Source organism: Rissa tridactyla, chromosome 2 (assembly GCF_028500815.1).
Source record: "Rissa tridactyla isolate bRisTri1 chromosome 2, bRisTri1.patW.cur.20221130, whole genome shotgun sequence".
In the NCBI taxonomy this organism is placed as follows: Eukaryota; Metazoa; Chordata; class Aves; order Charadriiformes; family Laridae; genus Rissa; species Rissa tridactyla.
In genome coordinates this window covers 22,068,233-22,093,107 of record NC_071467.1, presented here as the reverse complement: position 1 = coordinate 22,093,107, position 24,875 = coordinate 22,068,233, and the positions used below count along the sequence as shown (strand labels likewise).

The 24,875-nt window shown below is 39.7% G+C and overlaps 1 protein-coding gene across 1 annotated transcript in view; it reads right to left on the bottom strand.

The window, feature by feature from the left end:
• The window catches only part of DPYS (dihydropyrimidinase), a 34,330-nt gene extending 9,455 nt beyond the window's left edge, over positions 1-24,875 (bottom strand). The window contains exons 1-7 of the mRNA XM_054192808.1: positions 24,483-24,875; positions 20,578-20,736; positions 18,209-18,388; positions 16,884-17,073; positions 10,199-10,355; positions 9,060-9,201; positions 6,913-7,055 (exon numbers count right to left, since the gene is read on the bottom strand). Of these exons, the coding sequence (XP_054048783.1) occupies positions 6,913-7,055; positions 9,060-9,201; positions 10,199-10,355; positions 16,884-17,073; positions 18,209-18,388; positions 20,578-20,736; positions 24,483-24,752 (1,241 nt within the window). The 5' untranslated portion in view covers positions 24,753-24,875. The remainder of the gene's footprint in view (positions 1-6,912; positions 7,056-9,059; positions 9,202-10,198; positions 10,356-16,883; positions 17,074-18,208; positions 18,389-20,577; positions 20,737-24,482) is intronic.

Genomic DNA, 24,875 nt, shown 5'->3' with positions numbered 1-24,875 from the left:
AGGACACCTATTTTATAATTACTTACTTAATTAAAAATATAGTAATAAAGGCAGCTAAAATGACCTGAGTCCATTGTTGAAGAGAAAATAACTGCTTCGTTGACAGCTGCCATAGAAAGCCAACTTATGTAAGAGTGAGTATTTGAGCTGTAAGCAACTTGTCTCACTGTTTACAGTGCAGTATCTCTAAGCTTTTGAGAGCTGCAGGTAGGTGAGAAATGCCAGTTTGATGAGGATAGTATCTGCCTTTGAGAGTTGCCTCTTCACATCATTTTCAGATGCCTTTGAACTGTCCATAATGTTAACCTGCTTTTCTAAAATCTAGAAAAAAATAAATAGATCATTCACCTTTCTGTGCTGTCCTGAGTCACCACTCATTTATAATGATAATTAAGTTGAACTTTGTTAATGTTAAAGAGTCAGTTTTATTACAAAGAAAAGCAAAGGAGGGGGGAAAAAAAGAGAGGAAAAAGAAGAAAGTCTTAAGATCTATGTGCAAAAATGCTATCTATAAGCCTATAATGTGGATTAAAACCTGCATGCCCTATTTTATATTAAAGAATTGCAATAGCTGCACATGCAAATACATGCAGGCAACTATTTGTAAAGTTGTATTTCTAGCCTCTTAAAAAAATATCTTCTAATAAGCATTGAGTTTGAGCAGCCATATGAATTGAGGAGATTTGTGGATAAAATAACAGGTGCAAGAAGAGGTAGGAAGTTAATGTTTGGGAGGTCTGAGTCCAAGTGACTCATTTGAGAGATGGGATCTTTATTTCATGCAATCATAACTCCTAAAATTCATCATTTTAAGATGGGTAGAGAATGACAGCAAAATTATTTTTCTGATTATGGTAAGTAACTTATTTGTCAACAATACCATCAGTCTGGTCCTATCAATCACTCCAAACAGGTATGGGATGAAAGTGAAAATTGTCAAACTGCATAATGGGCAGAGGGAAACTGTAATGAGAAATTAAGCTTTCAGAAAAGCATAAAAAGAGAGGAAAATACAAGTTAGTCTATTCAATGACTAAAGAAATCTGGAAGTGATCATCGGGGAGAAAAAGGCAAGGTTATATAAGGAGAAAATAAAAAAGATTTAAAAATTTTTGGTAACATTTCTAAGATTCAGTTGTCTAAAGAGAACAACTGACATTTTGTGAGACAGCAAGTTACTAGGGAAACGTACATCATGCTCTCTCAGAGAGGCTTGTTTTGCTACAGTTCACAGAACCACAGCATTGAGGCTAGAAAGCATCTGTGGAGATCATCTATTCCAAGCACTCTGCTCTGATCAGGGTCAGCCAAAGTAGCTTTCTCAGGGCCGTGTCCAGTCAGGTTTTAAGTACCTCCAGAGATGGAGACTCCAAAATCAATTTGTGCAGCCTGTGCCAGTGTTTGATCACCCTTACAGCAAAAAAAAAGTTATTTCTTATGTTTAAATGGAATTTCCTGTATTTTAATTTGTGCCCATTGTTTCTTTCTCCATGTCCCCTTAATTTGAGATAACAGGCTTTTGACAGGAACTCTGATTGTAGTGAATTAGTGTACATTCATGCATGCACACGCTTGCACTTGTGCAAAACAATGTGGGGCTATTGAAAATGCCAGAACATACTTCTCCTATGCATACCTATTTGTATGCCACATTATTTCATTTTGCCTCATTGTGTCTAGATGCAGTTATCCATATACTTAGTATTCAAAATTATGCTCATTCATCAAGAGAGTAAGACAGTTGCGGCATTATTTATTCTAATCATCTGCTAACATCTCGGTTTCTTCCTCTTTCATGTTACAAAAAATTACAGGCAGTTGCTTGGCAAAGAGTGCTTAAATGTTGTAACTTGTCTCCACTTAAGCCTCTGAAGCTGAAGACTTGACTACAAATGAGACAGACATAGGCTGAAGATTTTGGTTCTAACAAATGCAACAGATTTATCTATGGTTATATCTACATGCAAACAAAGCTTTGAGGGAACATATGCCAGCAGACTGGGGGACTCCGACTTCTTGCTGATTTGCATCCAGTGACTGTTGCCCCTAAAATGCATAACGACACTGGAAACAGGGTCTAGAAACCACATCTTCCCTAGTCACGTCGTAGTCAAATCAAAGCAGGTAGACTACAGAGTAAGGTGTCCTTTTCCTCCCTCTCTTCCTCACCTCAGGACCCTGCTCCAGCAGCTGTGTGCTTGGGGCTGCAGCCATCACTGCTCTGCCCAGGGCTGAGCCCAGCTCCAGTGGCACACGCTGGGCCTGCCAAAGAGGCAGGAGGATGGGGTGAGAGACTGCTACCTGCACAGCCAGCTCTGCCTCTGCATTCAAAAGTAGCTAACTTTTAGGCTATATTTAAGAAGTGGAAAAAAGCTGGTGGGTGAGGTTTCCCAGACTGCATGTTTTCATAGTGAAGTGGATAAACTTTGAAAGTTAAACTCCATTTGAGACAGGTTTTTTATCCCTATGGGTGTTTGATCTTGGGGCGTGATCCAGGGCTTATTTGCAAGGATCCAACAGGCTACAGTGAGTTTACCGAACCCTAATACCCGACAGGAGCTAAATGTCTCTTATGAGATCTTTAGCACCTTCTGCCCCTACTTTACAAGGGATGCTCAGCTATTTCCACAGCCTGAATTGGGTACTGCAGTATTTAGATTCCTTGCTAGAGCATTTCTGAAACAAGCCCAAGAGATTTTGTATTCTTGCTTGCTTTCGAATAGCTAAAGGCATCAGCTATAGAGGACACTGACTTGCTGACAGGTGACATTCCCTTTTCCTTGCTTAGTCTGCCCTCTCCTTCTGGAACAGTCTTTACAGTTGCTTTTGTTTCACAGACTTGAGGCTGTTATTTTATTTGTGTGCCTCTGAAAGAAGTCAGTGAATATTCTTGATCGAAGCAGAGATTTAAATAAGATGGTACGCTGAGTATACATTTGCTGCCTACATATGTTTTTCCAAGGAGTTCTCACAAAACAATCCTGTGTGCACAGGCTGTGCTTGGGATGCTGAGGGTGTTGACGTCTGCAAGATGGTGTTTGGTAGCACATGGCTGCAATAAACCAACAGGTCCCTTTGGTATTTGTTTATTCTTTAACGAATATTCAATAAGTATAAGGAAGCTAAGAAATAGAGCTAACCTGGCAGAGCTCTCAACCCATCGTTTCTAACGCAGTTTCTAATTTATACATTTAATGTGTTTCTTCTCAAAAATTCTTGCTTTCATGGAGACCCGCTAAACCCAGTATTTAGAAGCTTTTAAATACAGTAGCAAATCTGATAACTGTTCATATAATATTTTCTGCAGAAATTACCAGAAAATGCTACAGATGTAGGCCAGTCAAAGACGCTGACCCACAGGAGAGCCTCAGCTAAAGAGGCACAGTGCTGGAAGCGGAACCTTGAATTGCATTTGCTCACGGCTTGCAGAGCTGTCACGTTGAATTCACTAGGTTTTTGCAACCTAGAAAGAGAAAATCCTGAATGCCCAGATAGCACCCAACATGTTACTATTGTGCAATGATGTGGGAGGGGAAATGCAGCAGAATTTGTAGGGACACAAGTTTTTGTATTTTGAAGAGCTTCACTACCTTTCAGATTGACTTTAGTATCTTCCCTATAGACTTCCTCTGACAGATTGTGATAATACCAGTTCCTCACAGCAATGCTTCAGCAATTGTCTAACTCTCTAGGCTAGTATCAGCCAGTATTTTAAGACTATGGCAACGCAGCATCGAATCAGAACTGGAAAATTGCATTTTCCTCTTGCAAGATTTAGATTTACAAACAAGAAAAAAAGTCACGCTCAAAAGAGAAAGGACTTGGCAAGAAAGAGGAACAAGCCTATTGTGAAATTGAAAATCACTCCCCAGAGTCAACAAAGCACATGAGGCTGCACCTTGTGTAATATCTTAAACGGCTGAAGTCCATTAGCTAGAGCTGTTTTTTTCTGCTGGGCTGTTTGTGCCCTCTTCAGGATTTGTAGTGAAATGAATAGGCAAGCGCTAGTGAGATTTATTTATACTTCTGTAGTTCACACAATTGTACCTGCAGAGAGGCTTGTTCCCAGCAAAGCCGAAGGGATAAACAATGGGAACAGTACGAGATCAGGAAAAAAGTATTGGCTGAACTTAATATCAGCTTGCTCGGTAAGAAAATACAGTTTAGTCTTTGAAAAAATATTTGAAGAAAAACTGCACCTTCACAGCTGCAGAGGGCAAAAAGGCAATTAGAGCACTCAGGAGAGAGCGAAGGGAGGCAGAAGGAATGTTTGGGAAACAAAAGGATAAATAATTACAGGAGCTGACAAAGCACCTTGAGAACAATGTCAGAACTCTGCTATCCTTCTAGATTCATTTGTCCCCAGGCAGAGCAGAAGTAAGCTCAGAAAAGAATCCTTCAGGTTTTTTTTAATCAGAGTTCATAGCTCCACTGTCCTGAAATAGCTCATTGCTAGTATCTCAAAATATGCTTGCTCAACATGCCAGAAGGCAAAATGCACATGAAAATCTCTCTGACCCAGCGCTGGGCAGGCCTCTGCATTTATTGGGGTTGACACTCCTGAAACTTCTTTTGCTGGTGTTGCCAGTTTTTTGTGGGACTTCTGAACAGCAACTTCCATGTCCTCAAGCTTTGCAGCTTAAAACAGAATGCTCTCTCACATTTTTTTCATACTCATTAATATACTGAAATGAGTAAGAATCGCTTTATCAGAAATTCAAAACCCAGAAGATCGGTCAAGAAAATTTTGTTTGTGTAATGTAAATCTAGGATTAGGGCTTTTTTTTTTTCCCTCTGTTTGGTTTCCAAAATCGGATATACCCAGTTATGTTTCAAAACTTTCCTCTGCCATGAGGGGAGTCTTCAACTCTTTTGTTTTAAAACAAAGGCTGAAAATCTAATGCCATCTGAGTTATAACAGCTCAGGCTTCAAGAACACCAAACACTGTGACAATCTTGATGAAACCTGGCCATACTGCCATCATGCCCAATGCCCCACGAAACTCATCTAAGGTTATTGGTCACGGTCTTCTACGGATTTACTGACTATTTGGATGACACTGATGAAGAGATTTCAAGGAGAGTCAATGTGTGCCTTCAGTGCAATTGTACATTCACACTGCTCGCTAGAGACAAAGGCACCAGCCCAGCGCACCTCCTGACCTGCTGCTGATGTGTGCGGGGCTGGATGTGGTCAGATGTAAGACTCAGCTCTTAAAGTGCCTGCAGATTTAAGGTAACCTGCTCAGCAGTTGAACGGTGTAGATGCATTCACACAACCCACAGGCATCTCTGCTGAGAAAGACAACTCCACAGGTGAGCTGGCTCTGTGACACCCAGCTGCCAGACCATCTCCAGGCAGTTTAAACAAGACCAGGAGGGGCACAAGAGCCAGAGCAAGACTCAAGATGTGTAATTCTTGAGATATTTACAGTGGCCTGAGTATGGAGCTGGCTGATGGTGTGGATATACCTGAAGACAGAAATAAGCTGTAATGCAGAGTATGCTGTGTGAGTCATAGACAGTAAATTATCCATGAGCAAGCAATGTGCCCTTGTTGCCAAAAAGGCCAATGGCATCCTGGGCTGCATAGGGAAGAGTGTGGCCAGTAGGTCGAAAGAGGTCATTCTCCCCCTCTACTCTGCACTGGTGAGGCCACAACTGGAATACTGCATCCAATTTGGGGCTCCCCAGTTCAAGAGGGACAGGGAACAACTGGAGCAGGTCCAGCGTAGGGCAACAAAGATGATTGAGGGATTGGAGCATCTCCCTTATGAGGAAAGGCTGAGAGAGCTGGGACTCTTTAGCCTGGAGAAGAGAAGGCTGAGGGGAGACCTTATTAATGTTTACAAGTATCTAAAGGGTGGGTTTAAGGAGGATGGTGCCAGACTCTTTTCATTGGTTCCCAGTGACAGGACAAGGGGCAATGGGCACAAGTTAGAACATAGGAAGTTCCGTTCAAATACACGGAAACACTTCTTTACAGTGAGGGTGACAGAGCACTGGAACAGGCTGCCCAGGGAGGTTGTGGAGTCCCCTTCTCTGGAGATTTTCAAGACTCGCCTGGATGCAGTCCTGAGTAATGTGCTCTAGGCAATCCTGCTTTAGCAGGGGAGTTGGACTAGATGATCTCTAGAGGTCCCTTCCAACTCTGAAGATTCTGTGATTCTGTGAGTCAACGCTTCTAGAAAGACACTGCATGCCCTTTGCAGCAAGAATGTACCATGGCATCAAGTCATGCAGGGTGAGACGTCACCACACCTTTTGTGCGTCTGTTGCTGGTGTGACAAGCTCTATTCTAGCAGACTTACTGTGCATAAAATCAGAAAACTCCTTAAATAAAAGCATAAGCATGCACAGCTTGAGCTTCAGAACTGAACCCACTCCTGGTTCTACCACTGTATTTGCTCTATCAGCTAGGGAGAAGACATTAGAAGGGCAAGAGTCCACACTTTCACCATCATCCTGACCACTTTTGAACACGCTTGAGGTAGCTGTAAGTTCAAAACACAAGCCTTGTAATGGGTCATCCTGCAGGAACACTGGCTCCTCTCCCTGCTCTTTGCAGTGGGAGGAAGCTAAACATACTCCAGCACTTAACACAGTTACTCTAACATCCCAAAGTGGTTATTTTTACTCTTAGGTTATCAAGCCCAGGAAGCATAATGTACAGACCTTGCTATTTTTACATTTGGTCAGCAATCTAGGAGAATTTTTTTTAAATCTATCTAGAGATCAAAGATCTCTACTTACACACTATTGTAGGAGACAAATAACCTGTAAATAATTAATGTGAAGTGCTGTTGAAAAACATCATAACCTCCCCCCAAAGGTTTATTGCTGTACAGAGGCTTTGAGATACTTTTTTCCTGCAGAGAGGCTGGATGGGAGGAAATAACTACCCATACATACCTTGTAGCTTTGGGATCCCAAATTACGATGTCAGCATCAGACCCCACAGCAATTCTCCCCTTCTTTGGGTAAAGGTTAAAGATTTTTGCTGCATTTGTGCTGGTAACAGCTACAAATCTGTTTTCATCCATTTTTCCACTGTACTGCAGAAGAGTACACAAAAGCAAACTCATTACTTTTTTAAACAAGGAATGAAAAAAATGTTCCTGCTGTTGAAAAGTCTCAGATGAGTGACAGCTCTCTGCAAACATCACATCAGTATTTTTTAAATGTCATACTGAGGAGTTTAAAAGAAATAAAAATAAGTATTTGTCTCAGATGCACATACTGCAATGTACATTTACTGATTACGGTAACTTTCTCTTACTTTATCCCACAGCAAAAGGAAAAAAAGGCTTTAAAGCCAAAAGCCAAACACGCTATGGATCCGGTCCCAAGTCGACTGAAATAAAAATTTTTAGCTGTCTTTGAATCTGTAGTCCTGCTCAGCAGTTTCCTCAGGAGACTTAACATGTCTCAAGTACCTAGGTTTTGGAAAATTGTAAGACAGTATTACGGAGAGCCTAGAATGTGATAAAGGAGAGGCAAGGTGCTACGTGTCATACAGGAAAGGTGATACGCAAATCTCTTCAGCAATAACACAGAGGATAGAACAGTTCAGTAAATGTTTGAGATCAAGCAGTATAAAAAATGATTTGCTGATGTGACATGGCAAATAATAATGGATATACATGTGTCTTGGGACTGTCCACTGCTACACAACTAATTTAATCCAACCTCCATGACTGTTTGCTTGGAAAACCAGCTACACTGGCAGTAATATTGTGCATATGTCAGTCTAGGAATCAGAATGTCAAAAACCATGTTTGTATGGTGGCCTGTGAGCAGTCATCTGAGAAGAAAAGCATAAAGTGGTTAACACTGCCCTTTTAAATAATAGTGTGTGGGAAGGGAGGGAAGCTTTCCAGACAAACTCTCACAGCTGTGCGATATTTTACAAGTAAGAAAAGGGAGGATATTACTGATAGAAGAACCTTTTGAAAAATGATCTTGCCCAACAGCACTGATGTACATATTCATATGTACACTTTCTTACTAACCACAAGTTAGATGATTTTCCAGTTTGCACCATAAATAATCACACTAGAGCTATGCCACAGGTAAATATAGGTAGAAGTCTGCTTTGTACACCCAGCTGGAGACAAATCCCAAATACAGATAAACAAGATGCCGAACCACATCCTTATCAAATGTGTGAGGTAGATAATTCTACTGTGACAAATAAATAAGCTTCACATCACATCATTATCAACAAAACTTCACTACTTCTCTACTGCAAGAGAACTTATTATTAATTAGAAAGCTGAACTAGAGCCTCTGGAAATTAACAGTATTGTATTAGCCAGAGCAATCATAACACCCAGTAAGCAGCAGATTCCTCACCAGATTCCTTCACCTCTCCCCTCATCAGACTACCCCATATCCAAAAAACCTGGCCACTAACTTTCATATTCATATTTTTTTGGAGCCTGAAGGGCATTGTCCTGAGAAGCACCAAGCATTCTTGTGTTGGCACTGAGAATCTGAAGTCAATGGGATTTGAACATGCTTATCTCATCATATCACAGGACTAAGCCATATATTAGAGAAGCATTTCTTATCTCTAGCTTGTTTCCTCTGGATGAGAGCACAAATTAGAAGTCGACACCCAGTGCGGAAGTGTCGCACTACTAATGCGAGTTTAGTAGTGCGACAGCTAAGTTTGAGAGAGGTCTAAGAGGAGAAAATATAGAACTGACCAAGTCAAAAATTTGGGCACCTCTTTCCTTTTATTTTCCTTTAATCCATTGAAAAAAAAAAGAAAAGCTGCAGGTAAGTGTACTGTGCGCTACTGCTGAAACAATAGCAGTCTTTTGCTGCTAAATGATGGAAATTATTCTCTAGCACTACATTTTAAGCACTGAGAATCTTCTACCTCCCAGGACCATGAAGTGAGAGTTAGTAAGGACTCTGTTATGGTATTTGGTCAAAGGAGTTATCCTATGATATATACACTTGATAAAATGGAATAGTTGATAACTGCTGAGAGAATATATTTTGTTGGAGAAATCAGTTATCGCCATGTTCAGACATCTTGATATACTTACAACGCCTTTTTCCCATATGACTGACATCCTGTCTTCAACACCATTCACTCCATTAGGGATTTTTGTGAAGTCATCCTTCCCCAGAGCTTTCTGGCATATATCAAAGGTGCAATTGTCAGTCCCTGTCACAGATAGGTCATCACTACAGAGAAACAAAGTTCATTATGAATCAGAGCATGTACCAGATAGTGGCACATCGGAAAATCTGTTGCAAGGCTGGGTAGATCCAGCCATCCATCCTGTAAGGAAAAGCTGATATGCCCTGCCAACCTGTCTTCAGTCCCATTCTCCAAGAGTAGCTCCACAGTAACAGCCAGTTCCTCTGTAAAGTAGTTTCCTCTTCAGAAACCACTCAGAAGAAACCAAGCACCAAAAAAACCCTCTTTTACTTTGGGTATGTCAAAGGTGTCCCACAAATGGAGGACTGTCCCACTTTGCCCAGAGCAAAGCGCTTGGTTCCATGCTCACTTAGGGCAATTTTAGACTGTGTCAATCCATATAGCCTGTGAAATTTCTATGGATCTGCACAAGCATCAGCCAGTGTTCAGGCATACATTCACGGACTCTGGTCAAATTCAACCCTTTTGTGGAGTTAAACTTATTGGTAATGAATTACCAGCAAACGACACGTTTTGTTAATTGCAGGTATCTGAAGGATACTTCTGTTCCTACTTCCTTCTGAAGAGATGTTATGAGTGGATTACTTATATCTGTCTTCAGAAGTCTGCAGGCTTAGTTTTTATGCTGCATCCAAATTTCAAGTGAAAAGGCAGCTAACAACAAACCCCAGAACCCTTAGCTGTGACCCCACTTTTTACATGTTTCCCATCAACTTACAGCCTCACTGTCCCCCCTGGTCATGTTTCAATTTTTGCCGCAGTATTAGCAAAGCAAGGCTTATTGATTAAAATCAAATGGGGACAGAAGGCCGCAAGAGTTCAGAGAAACAAAATCTGAACACTTTCTAATTTCTGTAACAAATGTTTTTCATCTATGGTTTCACCTTCCATTTCTCCTTCCTTATAATGTAACATTCTATACTTAGAAAATCTCCAGGGCATCAACCTGGTATTATATTCTCCAGACAGAATTTGCCGTGTATTTCAGCATCAGCTGTCACTGTTTGTTCATCTGCTTACTTGGCCAGTAAACTCATGAGGAAACCTGGAGTAGATGGATCTGGTCTCAGCGGAGGTCCCATGACATATGCTGCAGCATGAGCCCAGTCTTTATTCCAGTAGTTGGTGCCATCGGTGCCAAGACTAGCAGCAATAGGCTCCCCATAAACCACTTTACCTGAAAAATTTAAAGCAATAGTATCATCATCAAACAACGTAAAAATGCATAGCTTGTATTTTCGCTGTTCCATATCTTTTTGGTGGCAATGGATTTAAATTTGAATGAGTGTTTCAAATTAAACACCAACATATGGAAGGACATAATAAACTAAGTTGTAACATAGCATCTCTGTTCTGAATGTTCTGCTGGTGATCTTACAATATATTTCCTCATAAGAACATTGTTTGGGCAAGTTTTTTAATTAAATTGTTGACAGATATATTATAATGGGTTTTACACATTGTTTACGAGGCATGTGATTGAGATTTCAAAAGGAACACAGTCCTCAGTTGCATTAATTATGTTCAAGATCCATATATTTCTTGGTAGCACCTGTTTGGTGCTCTGAAATTATTGACTATGTAACACTGTAAGTTAATATACACAGCATACAGACTTTGCAAAGTGGTACTTTTAATTGTCAGGGTATAATTTTTGCAGGAAGAATAATATGGCACCAAACATAAATTTAAAGAGTGTAAGAACATTTCCCAAATAAAAAACTATAAATAATTTAATTTTAAAAGTTATCTCCCAAATTTTATTCTTAAATTCTTTGCTGCACAGTATTCTAGATTCCTCAGAAGAGGATACCCACCCAGACTGGCTGTTAGCCTTTGGATAAAACTAACATATTTTAACTGTTTTTTCCTCCTAGGAAACACAGGTTTGAAACTCATCAGAACAAGATGGGAGATGAAACGAGGTGTTTCACTCCCTGAGGAGGTGGTCCATCCCCTTTGCAGTTCTGTAGGTGACAGGTGGTAATGACCTTGATTGTGACGGTCACCAAAGAACCAGAGCGAGCTGGGACCTCACGCACCCACTCATAGGCTGCTTGGTGCTGGTTAAAGACAGCTTCTTCCAGATCCCAGCAAGAGCCTTCTCCCTCCCCTAAGTCCTACAGACAACGGGTATCTTCCTATGGATCCCAGATTTCACTCCAGGCACAATTTTTATTAGAACTATCACTGCATTACCCCAGCAACGGCTCCACTAGTAATTGCTTGTTGATATAAGACAGTGAACTTTGGTTTCTGCGTGTAAGTCGTATATTCATGGTACTGTTGAAAAACAACAAAGCAAACCCTTGCAGATTTCTCTCTGTACATTAGATTCTGGTACTTCTGTGAGCTACTGGATTATAACTGCTACACTAGCATGGGTAGCTGCTGAGGAGCTCAATTCTTTTCAAGATATGTTTCCCACTGCAGTAGTGCCATTCCCTAAATCTTCTGTGTTAGACTTGCAAAAAGGCCTCATACCATTTAAAACCCATAGTTTTACAGTTATTTCTACAAGGTTTCAAGGACGTGCTCTGACATTGCTGTACTGTACATTTACTCCAAGTACTATGTAGCATAACTTCTTCCACGACCTAAAGACTCCCTATTAGCATTATTAATTTGCTTTAATCACCTTAGCATGCTCTGACATACTGAACGTGCTTGTCTCATATTGACACTTCAGCTCGGATCATTCTAAGCTCCCAGTCCCACTTAGCTATATATATTATAGATTTACAGTTGGGCTCAGAGGAAGCCCACCACCATTTTTTGGACTTGAAATCATGACTTAAGCAGTTATTTACTGTTATTTGCACCTTATTTTCAAAACTTAAAGCACTGAATATGTGTGTTGTAGTTTGGGCCATCCATGGAAGTGATATGACCACTCAGTGAACGTGGAGGTTTGAGTCAGATTAGTGTTTTCTTAATTGAGAGCTGCTGCAGCAGTCAGGGGGATCTTGGCCTTCCCTGGGCAACTCCAAACGGTATTTGAGGGAAGGCTGCCACAAACCTAGATACATACAGAAAAATTCCTGCATATATAACCAATCCTGCATATATAACCGAACCAATACAACCAACAACCAATAGCCAACCAATATATAACCTATTAGGCTATTGACAGATTTTTCATGAGCAAACTCAGTAGGAAAGCGGGGGAAGGAGAAGTAGGGTATGGTGTGTCTTTCCTGCTGCATCTAAACAAGCTAAAGATACTTAAGCCTGACCTATGAATCATTAGGGCATAGCTATAAATGATAAAATTTAAACTGGTAGGAAAGGAGTAAACGTTTAGCTTCCATAAATAATTTTCTTATCTCAGTTTCACAACATAAAAATGAAAAGAAGTCTCCAGGCTCACAGTCGTATTATGCTGAGTTGATTCTAGCTCATGTACCACAGCTCAAGACAGTATTTCTGCAGTCAGAATTTGACCTGAGCAGCTCCCCTTGTTTCCATGAGTGGGAAGGAGTACAAGCCATTTTCTCAAGTGATTTTGATTCTGAACACTGCAGCTTCAATGGACTACATCTGGACACTTTTGCTGACTGTGTGATTTCTTGTTTTTCATTTGGACCGTGACTAGCCAGACTGAAGGGGACAAAAATAACAAGATTCTGCTTTAATTCAAATAACAAGGAAATTCTACATTAAGGCTCTTTTAGCCTGATTGGCAACAAGGAAATTCTGCTTTAAGGTTTTTCTAGCTTGACTGGCTTCTGCCTATAGGCATAAAAGCAGAGTAATGCAGTAATAAATCAGATCTTTCCATTTGCTATATTTTCCTGTATTCGATAAAAACAGTAAGCAGAAAGCGTTCTGCTGTTCGGTCTTTATGATATCTCAGCTGCTGGGAAATAGCTGTGGATTTCATAGCTTCTTCATCAGATGCTCAAACTGGCTGGCAAGAGCTATTTTCACACAAATTACTTTATAAGAAGAACACGTAATTGCAATTTATTTTACTCCCTATCAGAACTCAGAAAGAGTTATAATCTTGAGAAACACTAACATTTACAGGCTTGAAAAACTGGTCCCTGTGTCCTTATTCTAGTAAAAGTTTCAGAAGCACTTAAGATAAGGCCATATGGGGCAAAGATACTCACTGACCAGCTATGATCTGAAAGAAGCAGAATTGCAAGGCAGGGTTTATTGAATAAGACATAGCATTGCATCAGTTAGGCTATCTACAGTCTGGACCTGAGCTCTCCTGCACGAGCCAGCTAAAAAGGTGGCATTTTTAGTTGCACTCCTGTGCTCAGAATCAGCTTGAGAGTCTGTATACCCCCAGCTAGGGACATGCCCTTCCTCTCACTAAGAGCAGAACTAACCTGTGACTGGTATTAGGAGGTACCAAATTGATAAGTCTAAGCAAGCTTCTTGTAATCTGACCAAGTATGTATTTTTGTATGCATTTTTTTACATGGGAGAAACCTTTTTAAAAATGTCTTTTTAGTAAAATTCTGCTCTCTAGTTCTGATCTGCACGAGAATGTCTTTTTTCCCTGGCACAGTTAAATGGGCAAAGGGACATGTCTCTAGGACTTAGTACACTTAGAATTAAAGCATTTTTAAGTGGGAGGGAGTATAAATCATATCACATTTTATTAGCCTTGCTTCCCCATAGGCATTACTGGCTGAAGCTATGGGTGACAGGGCTTAGTTTTCCCCAGTAAGTTCACATCAGGTAGTCCTAACAAGGAGATGGAGACACCTGCGCTCTACAGCCTTGTCTTCTCATTGTAGGGAAGACTTTACACAATAGTGAGAAGAGGATCCTCTCTGTCTTTCCACTCAACAGAACAAGACTGTCGTGCACATGGAGATATCAGATTGCCCTTCTGTGGAAGCTGACAGTTCCTCTACTTATTCTAGTAAGATTCAAGATCATGTTTTGCGTAGGGATGAAGAAACAGCCCACTGAGATGAACAAGAACAGTTCTCACAGAAAGGTTGTCTCTTTGACGCACTCCAGTGGAGAACTGGTGAGCCATTGCTTTTGGCAAACAGGCTGGTAGAGCCCAAAAAAAGAACAGGATGGGGGCATGAGTTAACCTGTCCCTCTCCAACACAGTCACAACATGGAAATCTTGGATTTCCTGTTGAATATTCAGCAGCACTGTAGCTGTTACTGATGTATATGAAAAACACGCTGCTACAATCTGGAGATTTCCTTCAGTGAGTAGTGCTGCTGGAGATCAGAGCAGACATAGATGGTGGACTTTGGCACGGAGGGGAGAAGGAAAGATGGTCACTCATGTGATTCCCCTTAAGTTTGCCTATTCTAATGTAAGAACTAGTATCCCTTTACAGTCTGTATGACTGATTTTAGCCTTTAAGGTCTGAAGACAACAGAATTATGCCTACTGTCTTCATCAAACTGTATCAGGCCTTCAGTCTCTAGCTCTAATATTATTTTTCACCTTGTATAGCTAAATAAGGGACAAAGAGGAATCAAGCTCTGACTTACATCTTTGACTAGGAAAATCACCATTGCAGAGAATTTGAGAAGCAATGCTTCAATTCTGGTATCACACTGTCACCCAGAAAATAGATTGTGCTCACTGATGATCAGTCTTTGCCCTTCTGAGGTCAGTTCCTATTCTGAGGAAGAGGAGGGGATATCAATCTTCCTCTGACACGGGCAAGGATGAATATGCACCCACACCCTGTACTTCATGCTAAGTGCTTGGAAAGGAACATGAAAAATTTCACAATTGTAAACAGCAGGAAGCTAGCATCAAGAGATGGAGAAATAATCCTGAAAAGATGAATAAACTACATTAGAGTGAATATTTCGAATGCTTCTGGTACTTAAGAGTTGACACAGCTTTCACATTAGAGTGGTTTTAACCTGTCCGTGCTGAATATCTTTCAGTAAAATATTTGGGGTTTATTTATGTCATTCATACAATACTTTGAGAATTTATTTTTTTTTTGTCTGGAACTCCTTTTTTTTTCTTTTACCACTTTTAATTGAAGAATGGAAAATTATTATTAACTGAAACTAACAGCAATGAATTTCTAATTGCCAGAATTTATTCAGATCAATCTCATTAAAAACTATAATTGTTGTAATTATCTTTATGATACGCTAGCTATCTTTCAAAATTTCTTAATCAATCCTAGATTTCTGTTTCTAAACAGTATACTTCCATGCAAATAGAAATTAATTATTGAGAGATGTTATATGTTGCTGTGCACAAAGGCAAGCATTGATGATTCTGACTGCATCAACCCAGGAAGACATAAAATCCAATTTGCACCGCAATCGGCATAAATTGTACCAATTTCTTCTTTTTACACATGGAAGAAGCATGCATATATTAAGTCAGTTATCAAACTGGCACTGCAGACTATTCTTACAACACATACCTAACAATATTTTACAGTATTTACTATCAGCATAGAATTTCTTACTTTGTTATAAAACACCACGTTCTACCTTAGCTCTTTTATGTTCACAGCCAGTGATTCATCTTTAATCCGGGTATTTTAACTGTTGTTACAGCTTCTTGTCATTAATGTTGACACCACACCTGGGACTGTACAAATAACTGTACACTGACGCTAGCAGACATCCACATTACCAGCAGCACTGACATCTAGTGGAGGAAGCTAATATAGCACAATACTAAAAGATGTGCTCATAAAAAAATATGCTGGTAGATTCCTTTATAAAAGTGATTTACTGATAAGTCTTACTAGAAGTCATAATCAATACATATTTCACATAAACGTATCCATCTATATTAGCACAATGATATAATGCTGGTTTTGATTGCACTTCCGTCAAGCTTTCATACTCTGCATTTTGCTAGTAATAATCTCCGTAAACATTAACTAAAGTCAAGAAATAAGGAAACCAAGGTCTGTACGCAATTCATGTTAGGTCAGATGAACACGACTTGAGATGTAAAAAGATAATGAGGACAGATACTCCATAAAGTTTTAGGCCCTCCAAATCACGTGCTTCTGTCCTGTTCCTTCCACCCATATAATGTCTCCTCACAGCGCTGTGGTTCCACAGGCTGCTCTGGATGAATTTACGGATGAGAAGGTAAAATATCCTGAATCCCTACAGCCTTCAGGCTGCTTCTAGCCTGGCCAACAGATGACCAAGAGGGTCGGGCTCCTTTAGATGACCAGAACTGCAGTGCATGACCTGAGAAACCCTTCCCTGGAGGGAACTGAGGTTTCAGACACTGTCATCACCACCATGATTTCTAAGTGCCCAGTGAATAGGAGTCCTTGTCGTGTTATGGCACTGTTTGTAAAAACATGGTGTGGTCTCTGTTGTAGAATTTCTCGTCTAAATAGTTGGTAAAAGCTTGCAGACTATAACTCAAGGGAAGCTAATAGCAAAGCATATATTGTCTTGCACTGGTCACATAGTTTTTTATGCAATAATTCTGTCCTGGCAATCACTTTGACCTTGGAGATACAGTACGAAGGAGAAAAAAGTTTGTTCTGGAGAGAAGGGAAAGTCTCAATCCCAGCTGCTGTTCTTCCACGCTGCTTAGCTCCCCTTGGGCCCCACAACACACACACACACAGTTTAGACGTCCCACTCCAAGAAATTCACCCATGGGAGCATTATGGCACCCATGACAAGTAAGACACCGATGCAATGTTTGGTTTTCTGTCACCCTTCCTCCAATGCCATTGCCTGAGCATAAAATAATTAGGACTTTTACCTTCTCTTCGTGCATTACTTATCACCTTTGCTGCAGATTTACTCATTACATGGACTACAAAAAGGGGGCAGTTTACAGCATTTGCTATGGTAATTGCTCTTTGCGTAGCTTCAGCTTCCACTTCTTCAGGACGACACAACTCATGCCCCTCGGGGCCAGTTATTCCCATTGCCAACATCTTCTTTTCACCCTGAACATCACACAAAAACATATAAGAGTCAGTTAAAGCGCAACCACGGTGTTGTGGACATGCTGCCAGTGAAATGGATCCTAAACCAGCCACTGCAGCTAGTCACAGAAAAAAAAAAACAAGGCAGTTATGATTTTTTTCAAGATAAATTATTGTTAACTGAAATCCAATATATCTCTCAATAAACACAGGTCTCAGAATGCCTAAGTGACTTCAGAGAACACACTCCACTGGCTTGCAGGGGTAAATCACTGCTTTTGAAAACCCCACCTGTCTCTCAATATGTACTCTTAAATGATCGCAGCCAGTAACTGAGATGACAGTACTAACACTTCACTGGAAATAAATGGAAAGATCCTTACTAAACACAAAGATACACATGCAGAGGCTCTGAATGAGGCTCCAAGGTTTTAAGAGGCATAAGATTTTGTCTCTGCTGTATTCCAGGAACCTATGCTTTGCTGATTTAAGCTTACTTAGCAACAAATTCATTTCCGTTACAGGACCTGGGGCAGAGTCAAAGCACTATTGACTAGAATAGTTGAAGAAACTCAAAGACATCAGTGTAGTTATGCTCCTAGTGCCTCCACATAGCACTAAGATGGCAATAGCAAGCATGAGGTGAGGCCAACTATGCACAGAGGGATGTTGAGAATTTTGTGCCCAGTCAGTGGAGCTTTCTCCATACTCCTGGGTTTGTTCCTGTTAGATGAGCTGACTGTGTTTGGAGGGACCTAGGTTTAGGCATCACACACCTGACGTCTAGACACTTGGCTGAGTGTTCCCCCTTTTGACTTGGTCGATGGTCAGGTTCTGACTGTAGCTTTCTTTGTCAGTTGGGTATATATATTATATTGCAAGTATATGTATCATACTGCAAGTATAACTCTCATTATATGGATCATTTGCCTCCTGTCCACCCCGAGCACAGGACTGCAGGTTACAATTCTTAGCCTACCGCAAGCATCCATTAGGATCTTGGACAAGATGTTTGTCTTCAGTTCCCTGGAAGCAAAATAGGGTACGAAAGCCTTTCCCTATGATGCGGTGATGGTACAATTACACCTATTGAAGTGCTCAGATAACAGAACCTTTTATATTACTGACTTTGATGGACAAAATATCAAATGCCTACCTGTGCAATTAGCTCCCCATTCTCTGCATGGACTTGAGCAACTGCTCCAAGTTCCTTACAGCAGGAAAAGGCTGCATATAACTCCTCATCATTGACCATGTATACATCTTTATAAGCCATAAACATCTTGAAGGAGTTGACGCCTTTGTTTTGAACAAGAGTTTTCATTTCTTCCTTCACCTGAAAGACAGCCAGCAATTTTTTAAAATCAACAATATTATATTTTACCTGTTAATAATTTTGTATAAAGAAATTATAAGTATAAAGAGTGAGCCTTTACTCACTCATCAAACATATATGTTCAGTCCAAACAGCCCAAGTCACGTATTTAAAGGCTGATTTATACTGTTGTTCTTGTATCATCAAATTGATTCTCAAAGTAAATAAACCAGTACCACTGCAGTGCAGATATTGGAGGCACAAGCTAATTGCAGGAAGGGAATGCTTTTTGCAAAAAATAGTGTGGCAGAATTTTGTTCCAAATAAACCCCCTGATGCTGGAAATACCCAGCCCAATATTGCAACAAATGTATCCAACATATACAGTATGGAGATTTGTGCAAAATTTATTTTCAAAATTGGATTGTAATATGTTTCAGCTTCTGGCAAATAACCGAGTGACAGAAAAGATCTTATCTCCTAGAACTTTGTCCTGACTCTAAACAGCACACAGCCTTTTGAAATATTTTGTTGTCAAACAAAATGGCTCTAAAACTCTAGATGCAAGCCTGCATCTAGAGCAGGCTTGTATGCACTCCTTGATAGGATTCCCTGCTTCTGCTAGCATCTGTGAAGCCCAGCAAAAGATTATGTCACAAAGAAAGAAAGAAAGATATAGATTTTAGCCCAATGGTTCCTTGTACAGCTGGTTAGCTAGAACTATCCATTACCTAACTTTGGCTCTTCCTTCCCAGTAAAATGATAGTGACAGTAATAGACGTGTATCTGTGATGCTATTACAATTTCCACAAGATGAATTCATTTCAAAAAATAAAACATTATTATTCATCTTCTGTCTAATAATCCGGTTGGATCTGCCCAAGAAAGGTGAGAGATTGATATAAAACCCAAGGAAATTTTCTGGACTTATCCAGAGGAGGGATGGGAGCATATCTTCAGTGGGAATTATCAAACAAATATATACCTGACATAAGGCCCTGATCTGGCACAAATATAGAGGCATGTCATTTATTTTCTTCTTCACTAGTTGCTATGACTAAGGGAAGGCATTGTAAGGAATGCATGTTTTTAATCAATACTTTAAATCCTGAGGAGATGATAGCTAATTAGAAGGGCATGAAATAGCAGTCTTCTTTACCCAGCTGTTTTACAGTTACAAAACATCAGACCTTTCTATTCCTTTCAATCTTGGCCTTTAGAAACAGTTAACTTCTTAACATAAACCAGAACATTTCATTGATTTACACCTCCCTAGTTTTATTGGATTTTTCAGTACAATTCACTGTTTTCTACTAAGGCTGTTTCAAATGCACATTCCTCAAACTTCACTGGAGAATTTATTTTACGTCTTTGCTTTGAGCTAGAAGTTGCAGCCAGTCTATTTAGGGCTTTGTGCACAGAAGACCAAAGATGGGGTGTTTGCAGAGTGAAGGCTTTGGTTTATATATTTTAAAAGTCAAAAATTAGAGGAAATACTCGTATTTTAAAATGGAATTTACTTAATATATCTCTGTACTGATGCATGTTCTCTGAGAATCCAAACTGGTCTTGTAAAACATAGGTCAGGTTCAGATAGATGTCAAGTACCTGAAAAGTTAATTTATTCAGTAAAGCTTTCAGGCTATCAGCAAACATTCATATAACAAGGACAATTCTCCTATATGTAAATTCCAAAAAGGTTTTTTAGATAATCTCACATTCAAGTCATTATTAGCTCCAGTCCTGCTTTATTTTAAGGAGATATTACTGTGGTCACTCAGGAATAGAACTCTTCCTTTACAAACAAAGTTAAGTGTCATATTTTTCATGTATACCCTTATTAAAAAAACCCATACCACTAAGACTCAACAGGAGCATAGGATTATAAAGTGTACAAGTAACAGGAGTCAAAATTTATGCAAACACTTCTTGCCCCCTCTGGCCTGCCTGGTCTTTGTCTTGCACAATTGCTTCCTTTTCCTTTAACTTTGTGCAGCAGTATCCAAAGATATAGGCTATCATCTGCAGACTTACTTTTTTTTTTTTTTTCAAATACATGTACTTTTAGAAGGGTGTGGAATATTTCAAATGTAGTTTTTACACACAAAAATACTATTACACTGCCAGCAAGCTATATTTACCACATGAGAACTAATTCAAAGCAGGTGTGGTACCAATTCATGGAATTGAAAATCAGCTATTGTGTCTACCTTGTTGCTCCACCATGTAACTGCCACATGCAGTGAATAATCACAGCACACTTTAGGGTCTGCCCAGCTTTTCCATGTATCAAAGGCTTCAATAAGAGAACAGCCTTTCTGAGGGATGGCAAAGTCGATGATCATAGTAGTTCCTCCTGCTATAGCAGCCTGAAAGGAAGAAAGTTAATATTTAGCAATCAGAGAGAATGCAAATTTCCTCCCACCCTTTCTGATTCCCTATGCAATAGTTAATCCTGGTACACTGAAAAGCCAAAGGCCACTGAAGAGTTTCCCTGAGCGAAGTCTGAACTTGCAAAATGATTGTGGAGATTAATTTCACCTCCTTTTAGAAGGATGTTCTCAAACGGGTATTCAGGGGAATCATGGGAAAATTCTCGGACTGAAGGAAAAGTTTTCACACAGGGGCAAAATCTTATCAAAGATTTGGAGATGAGTCTGCAGCATTCACGCATCAGAGAGTTTCCTTAAGTGGGTGGGATCACCGAGAAAGAAGAGCACCAGGAGACCACAGTCAACTTGAGAAATCCTTCCTCAGAGCATATATAGTTGAAAAAACAAGCCTGTGTGACAGGGAAGTATTAAGCGGCAGATACACAAAGAGAAAAGAAAAACAGATTCAGTTGGAAAATCCAGTGTGAAAATCTCCAAACTCTTGTCTAACACCAAAAGGATTTTGAAAGTGTTTTAAAATTTTTTTTACTACTGACAGGCATGAGGTATTTACATCCTCCATATAAATATTTACAAGGAAATAAATAAACAAAAATCTTACTTTATGTATGTTATGAGGATTAAAAATTGCTTTTTAACCAATAATTTCTACTCTCTTTTATGGACAATTGAATTATTCCTTTTTTTTCATTTCCTTAGAAAGCTCTTTGTTAGTCACTCTCAGAAACCAGATCCTCGACTAATAGTAATTGATCCAAATTCCTTTGCTATAATTGTTGCAGTCTTCCAAATTAGCCAGAGAAATCCTCTGTACTGCTCTGAACAACATCCCTTTGCACAACAGGTACAACCCATTCAATATTGCCTGCTATATTACTCTTCCTGTTTCTAGATCAATCAGTCTCTTCCTTCTCTGCACTTAGCAATCAGAAGCAAAATTGTAAATATTTCTGCATATTTTGCAAAAACAAAGTTTGGAGAGTGATATAAACATTTGTGAATCTGATTAATTCAGCAAAACTGTTTTTCCAAGAGAAGTTGTTCAAACTGTCGATTTTTTTTCAACAAGACAGATCGACTACTTATTTGTTAAACGGGATTTAGAATTAAAGAATATTTATAGAGTTCAACAAAAAAAAGTTCATACATTCCACAACTCCACTCAAAGTCTCTTTTTCCCCCTAACATCTTTTTCCCCCTCTCTTTGTAAGGAGAAGTATTATGTGCCTTTATTTGTTCCGTTGAATGAGCAAATCTTAGCTAATCATTGTAGCATATTTTGCAATAGTTGGAACACAACTCTGTCTCCCTGATTCTCTTGCCAAAATATTTCAGATTATGACCTTCAGTAAATAGCTCTAAACACCTTCCACACTTTGACCTGGGTTAAGAAGGTCCACAATACCCAACTTTTTGACATCTGGTCACTGGGCTGGATCTAGAGTCTTCTTTTAGGCACCAAAGTGACTGTCTGGACATCCTGTTTTGTGTATGCAATCTCTGTTTTGCAGCTTCCCTGTCCAGTGCATCATAAAGTTACTCAAAAAAACCTCAAAACACTATTACTTTTTTTTTTTTTCCTGCAAGTTAGCACACAATTTATCTCTCCTACTTCGCAATTTCACAGTGTAGGCACCTACATCTGAGTTAGTCTGCAGCTTTGGTTCTCTTTAAAGTCAATGGAGGCACTTACACTCTAAGAAGGCGTCTTAAAAGAAAGCCATAGTCATTGCTGTTTCTTTTATGTGTTTTCTCCTGTCAAACAAAATCCTCTTCCAGCTTCAAGTCACATTAGTTTGATTTCTCTTGCGATACCAAATTTCTGAATACTTTCTTGATAATTAGTTTGGAAAAATGGTCTTCACAGGGAAATAAAGGATTGTTGCAGAAAACGGCAAAACATTTTTTTATATATATGTGTGTGTACTGTAAATTATGTAAACTAAGTATTCCAGAACTGAAATTCTACACTTCATTCAGCCAGGAAACGTACTTAGTGATGTCTATAGACAAGTAGAAGAGACATTGTGGACTTGCTTTTTTTTCTCTCCATTTATCACAAAAAGCAGCGTGAAGACCAAAAACTGCTTGTGGAAGCCATTTCAGTAACTATAATTTTTTTTTTTTTTCAAAAAATAATTCTTGTCTAGGGACATCTGAAAAAGACAGCATTGTTAGACCCACGTAATAATAGATTTCCCCATTTCTACCAGATAGCTATAGAAGAGACTTAGTTGGGAAAAAAATTCCCAGGATCAAATTTATAATCCCTTTCCAACTATCAGTTCTGGAGGTGGAAATTACGTCTTATCTTACGTTTGACTTGGAGAAACAGGTTATGTTTGACATAGCAGCCATTTGGCTATGGCAGGAAAGATCTGCTGTGATGGACAAAACAATGTTTTGTCAAAAGTTTTGCAGAATAATCACTGTCTATTATAATGAGCCACTATAACTTCTGTGCTTATTGAGAAGAACCATTCTAGTGCTCAAAACTATTCAGTGTAAAATATTTCCATTCAAGTAACAGCAGGAACACCAGCAAATCTATCTTGAGTTTGAAAAAAATACTGTTTTTGAAAGAAATATGCCAGTATTTTAAGGATAGCATACAGATAATTTGTAGTCCTCCCTTCCGTTCTCTGGGCTCAACATTAAAAAAAGCCAAAACCTTGTTAGAGTGTGGAAATGTACAATTACACCACTCAGACAATCTAACTTGCGCTCTCATGACATGATGGGGCAAGCAAGAAATGAAATTTCCTGTTAAAGAATTGGGTTAATCTAAGCAAGACAGCAAACTTTAAATGTTCTTAGTAGTTGTGTCGTTATTGCACAACACCTTTTGTTAAAATACGTTGTATTTAACTTGTTTCAACTGTTCCAAAGAGGCAAATTAGCATTTTGCACAGCAGAAAAAAATGTACATCAGTGAAATCCATGTACTATCACTCTCTGCAGTGCTGCTGTGAGAGGGACAGGATATACAGGCTCTCTGAGGATGCTGGCTAACACACAAGCCAAGCAGGGCACTGTGATCCCTTCTGAGGGCCAAGGATTTCAGCATGAAGAGCAAGGCTTTTAGAAAAGCACCTTACATATTTCAGGGAGCTCTGTATGAGTATTTTTACAGTATGGAGAAGATGCATAATACTGTTAATTGATACACTGCTAATGCAGGGAATGTAATGAGATTAGCTAAAAAGCTGAAAAAAAACACTCCGAGTGTAAGGCTGGGAGAAATGAGATACTTTTAGGAGGTGTATTTGAACTTTCATTGAGAGACACAGTAAGGTCTGAAGTCAATGACAGAAGAAAAGCTTGCATTCCTCCACGCTAACAGAGGAGAAAGATCAGATTACCATAGAAGTGCTCCCGATGCACTGGGGAGTTAAATTGTTGCTTTAGTTAACCTTTGCTCAGAAAATATGAAGCTTGTTGCCTGTACCAATGCAAGTTGTAGTCTGCACGGTGACAGCCAGGGTAAATGACTGTGCTTAACACTTGCCACCCGCAGCCAGAAAAGTCCCTGAAGGAACCCAAGTAACATACTGGTTGAAAGTGGACCTCTGAGTACCCCAACCACTTATTACAATGCCCCAACCAAGAGACAGTAACAATTGCACATCCTCTAGTCTCTCTTTTAGAAGTAATATTGATTAATCAGCAGACATCCCTTTCTAAGCTCAAACAGACACACAGACATGCATATGTGCACCCACCTTTGTTCCAGTATAGAAGTCATCTTTTGATCTGCTACCCATAAAAGGGAACTGCATGTGTGTATGAGTATCGATGCCCCCAGGGATCACCAGCTTGTTGGTCGCATCCAGCACAACGAGTCCAGTTGATGGCTCAGGGTTTAGGTTCGGTCCCACTTGCTGCACCACTCCATCTTCCACGTACACATCAGCCACCACAGAACAATCATCGTTCACGACTTTTCCCCCCTTGATCAAAAGTCTCTGCTGAGCCAGCTTTTGGGGAGGCATGTGAGCCTAGAAGGCAAGAGTGAAGCCCCAGCTCAGAAAGTTGCTCTTGCCTGAGAGTATTTCACAGCTTCTCCCAGAGCAGCAGGTTATCTCCAAACGGCCCTAAACACACACCACACAGTG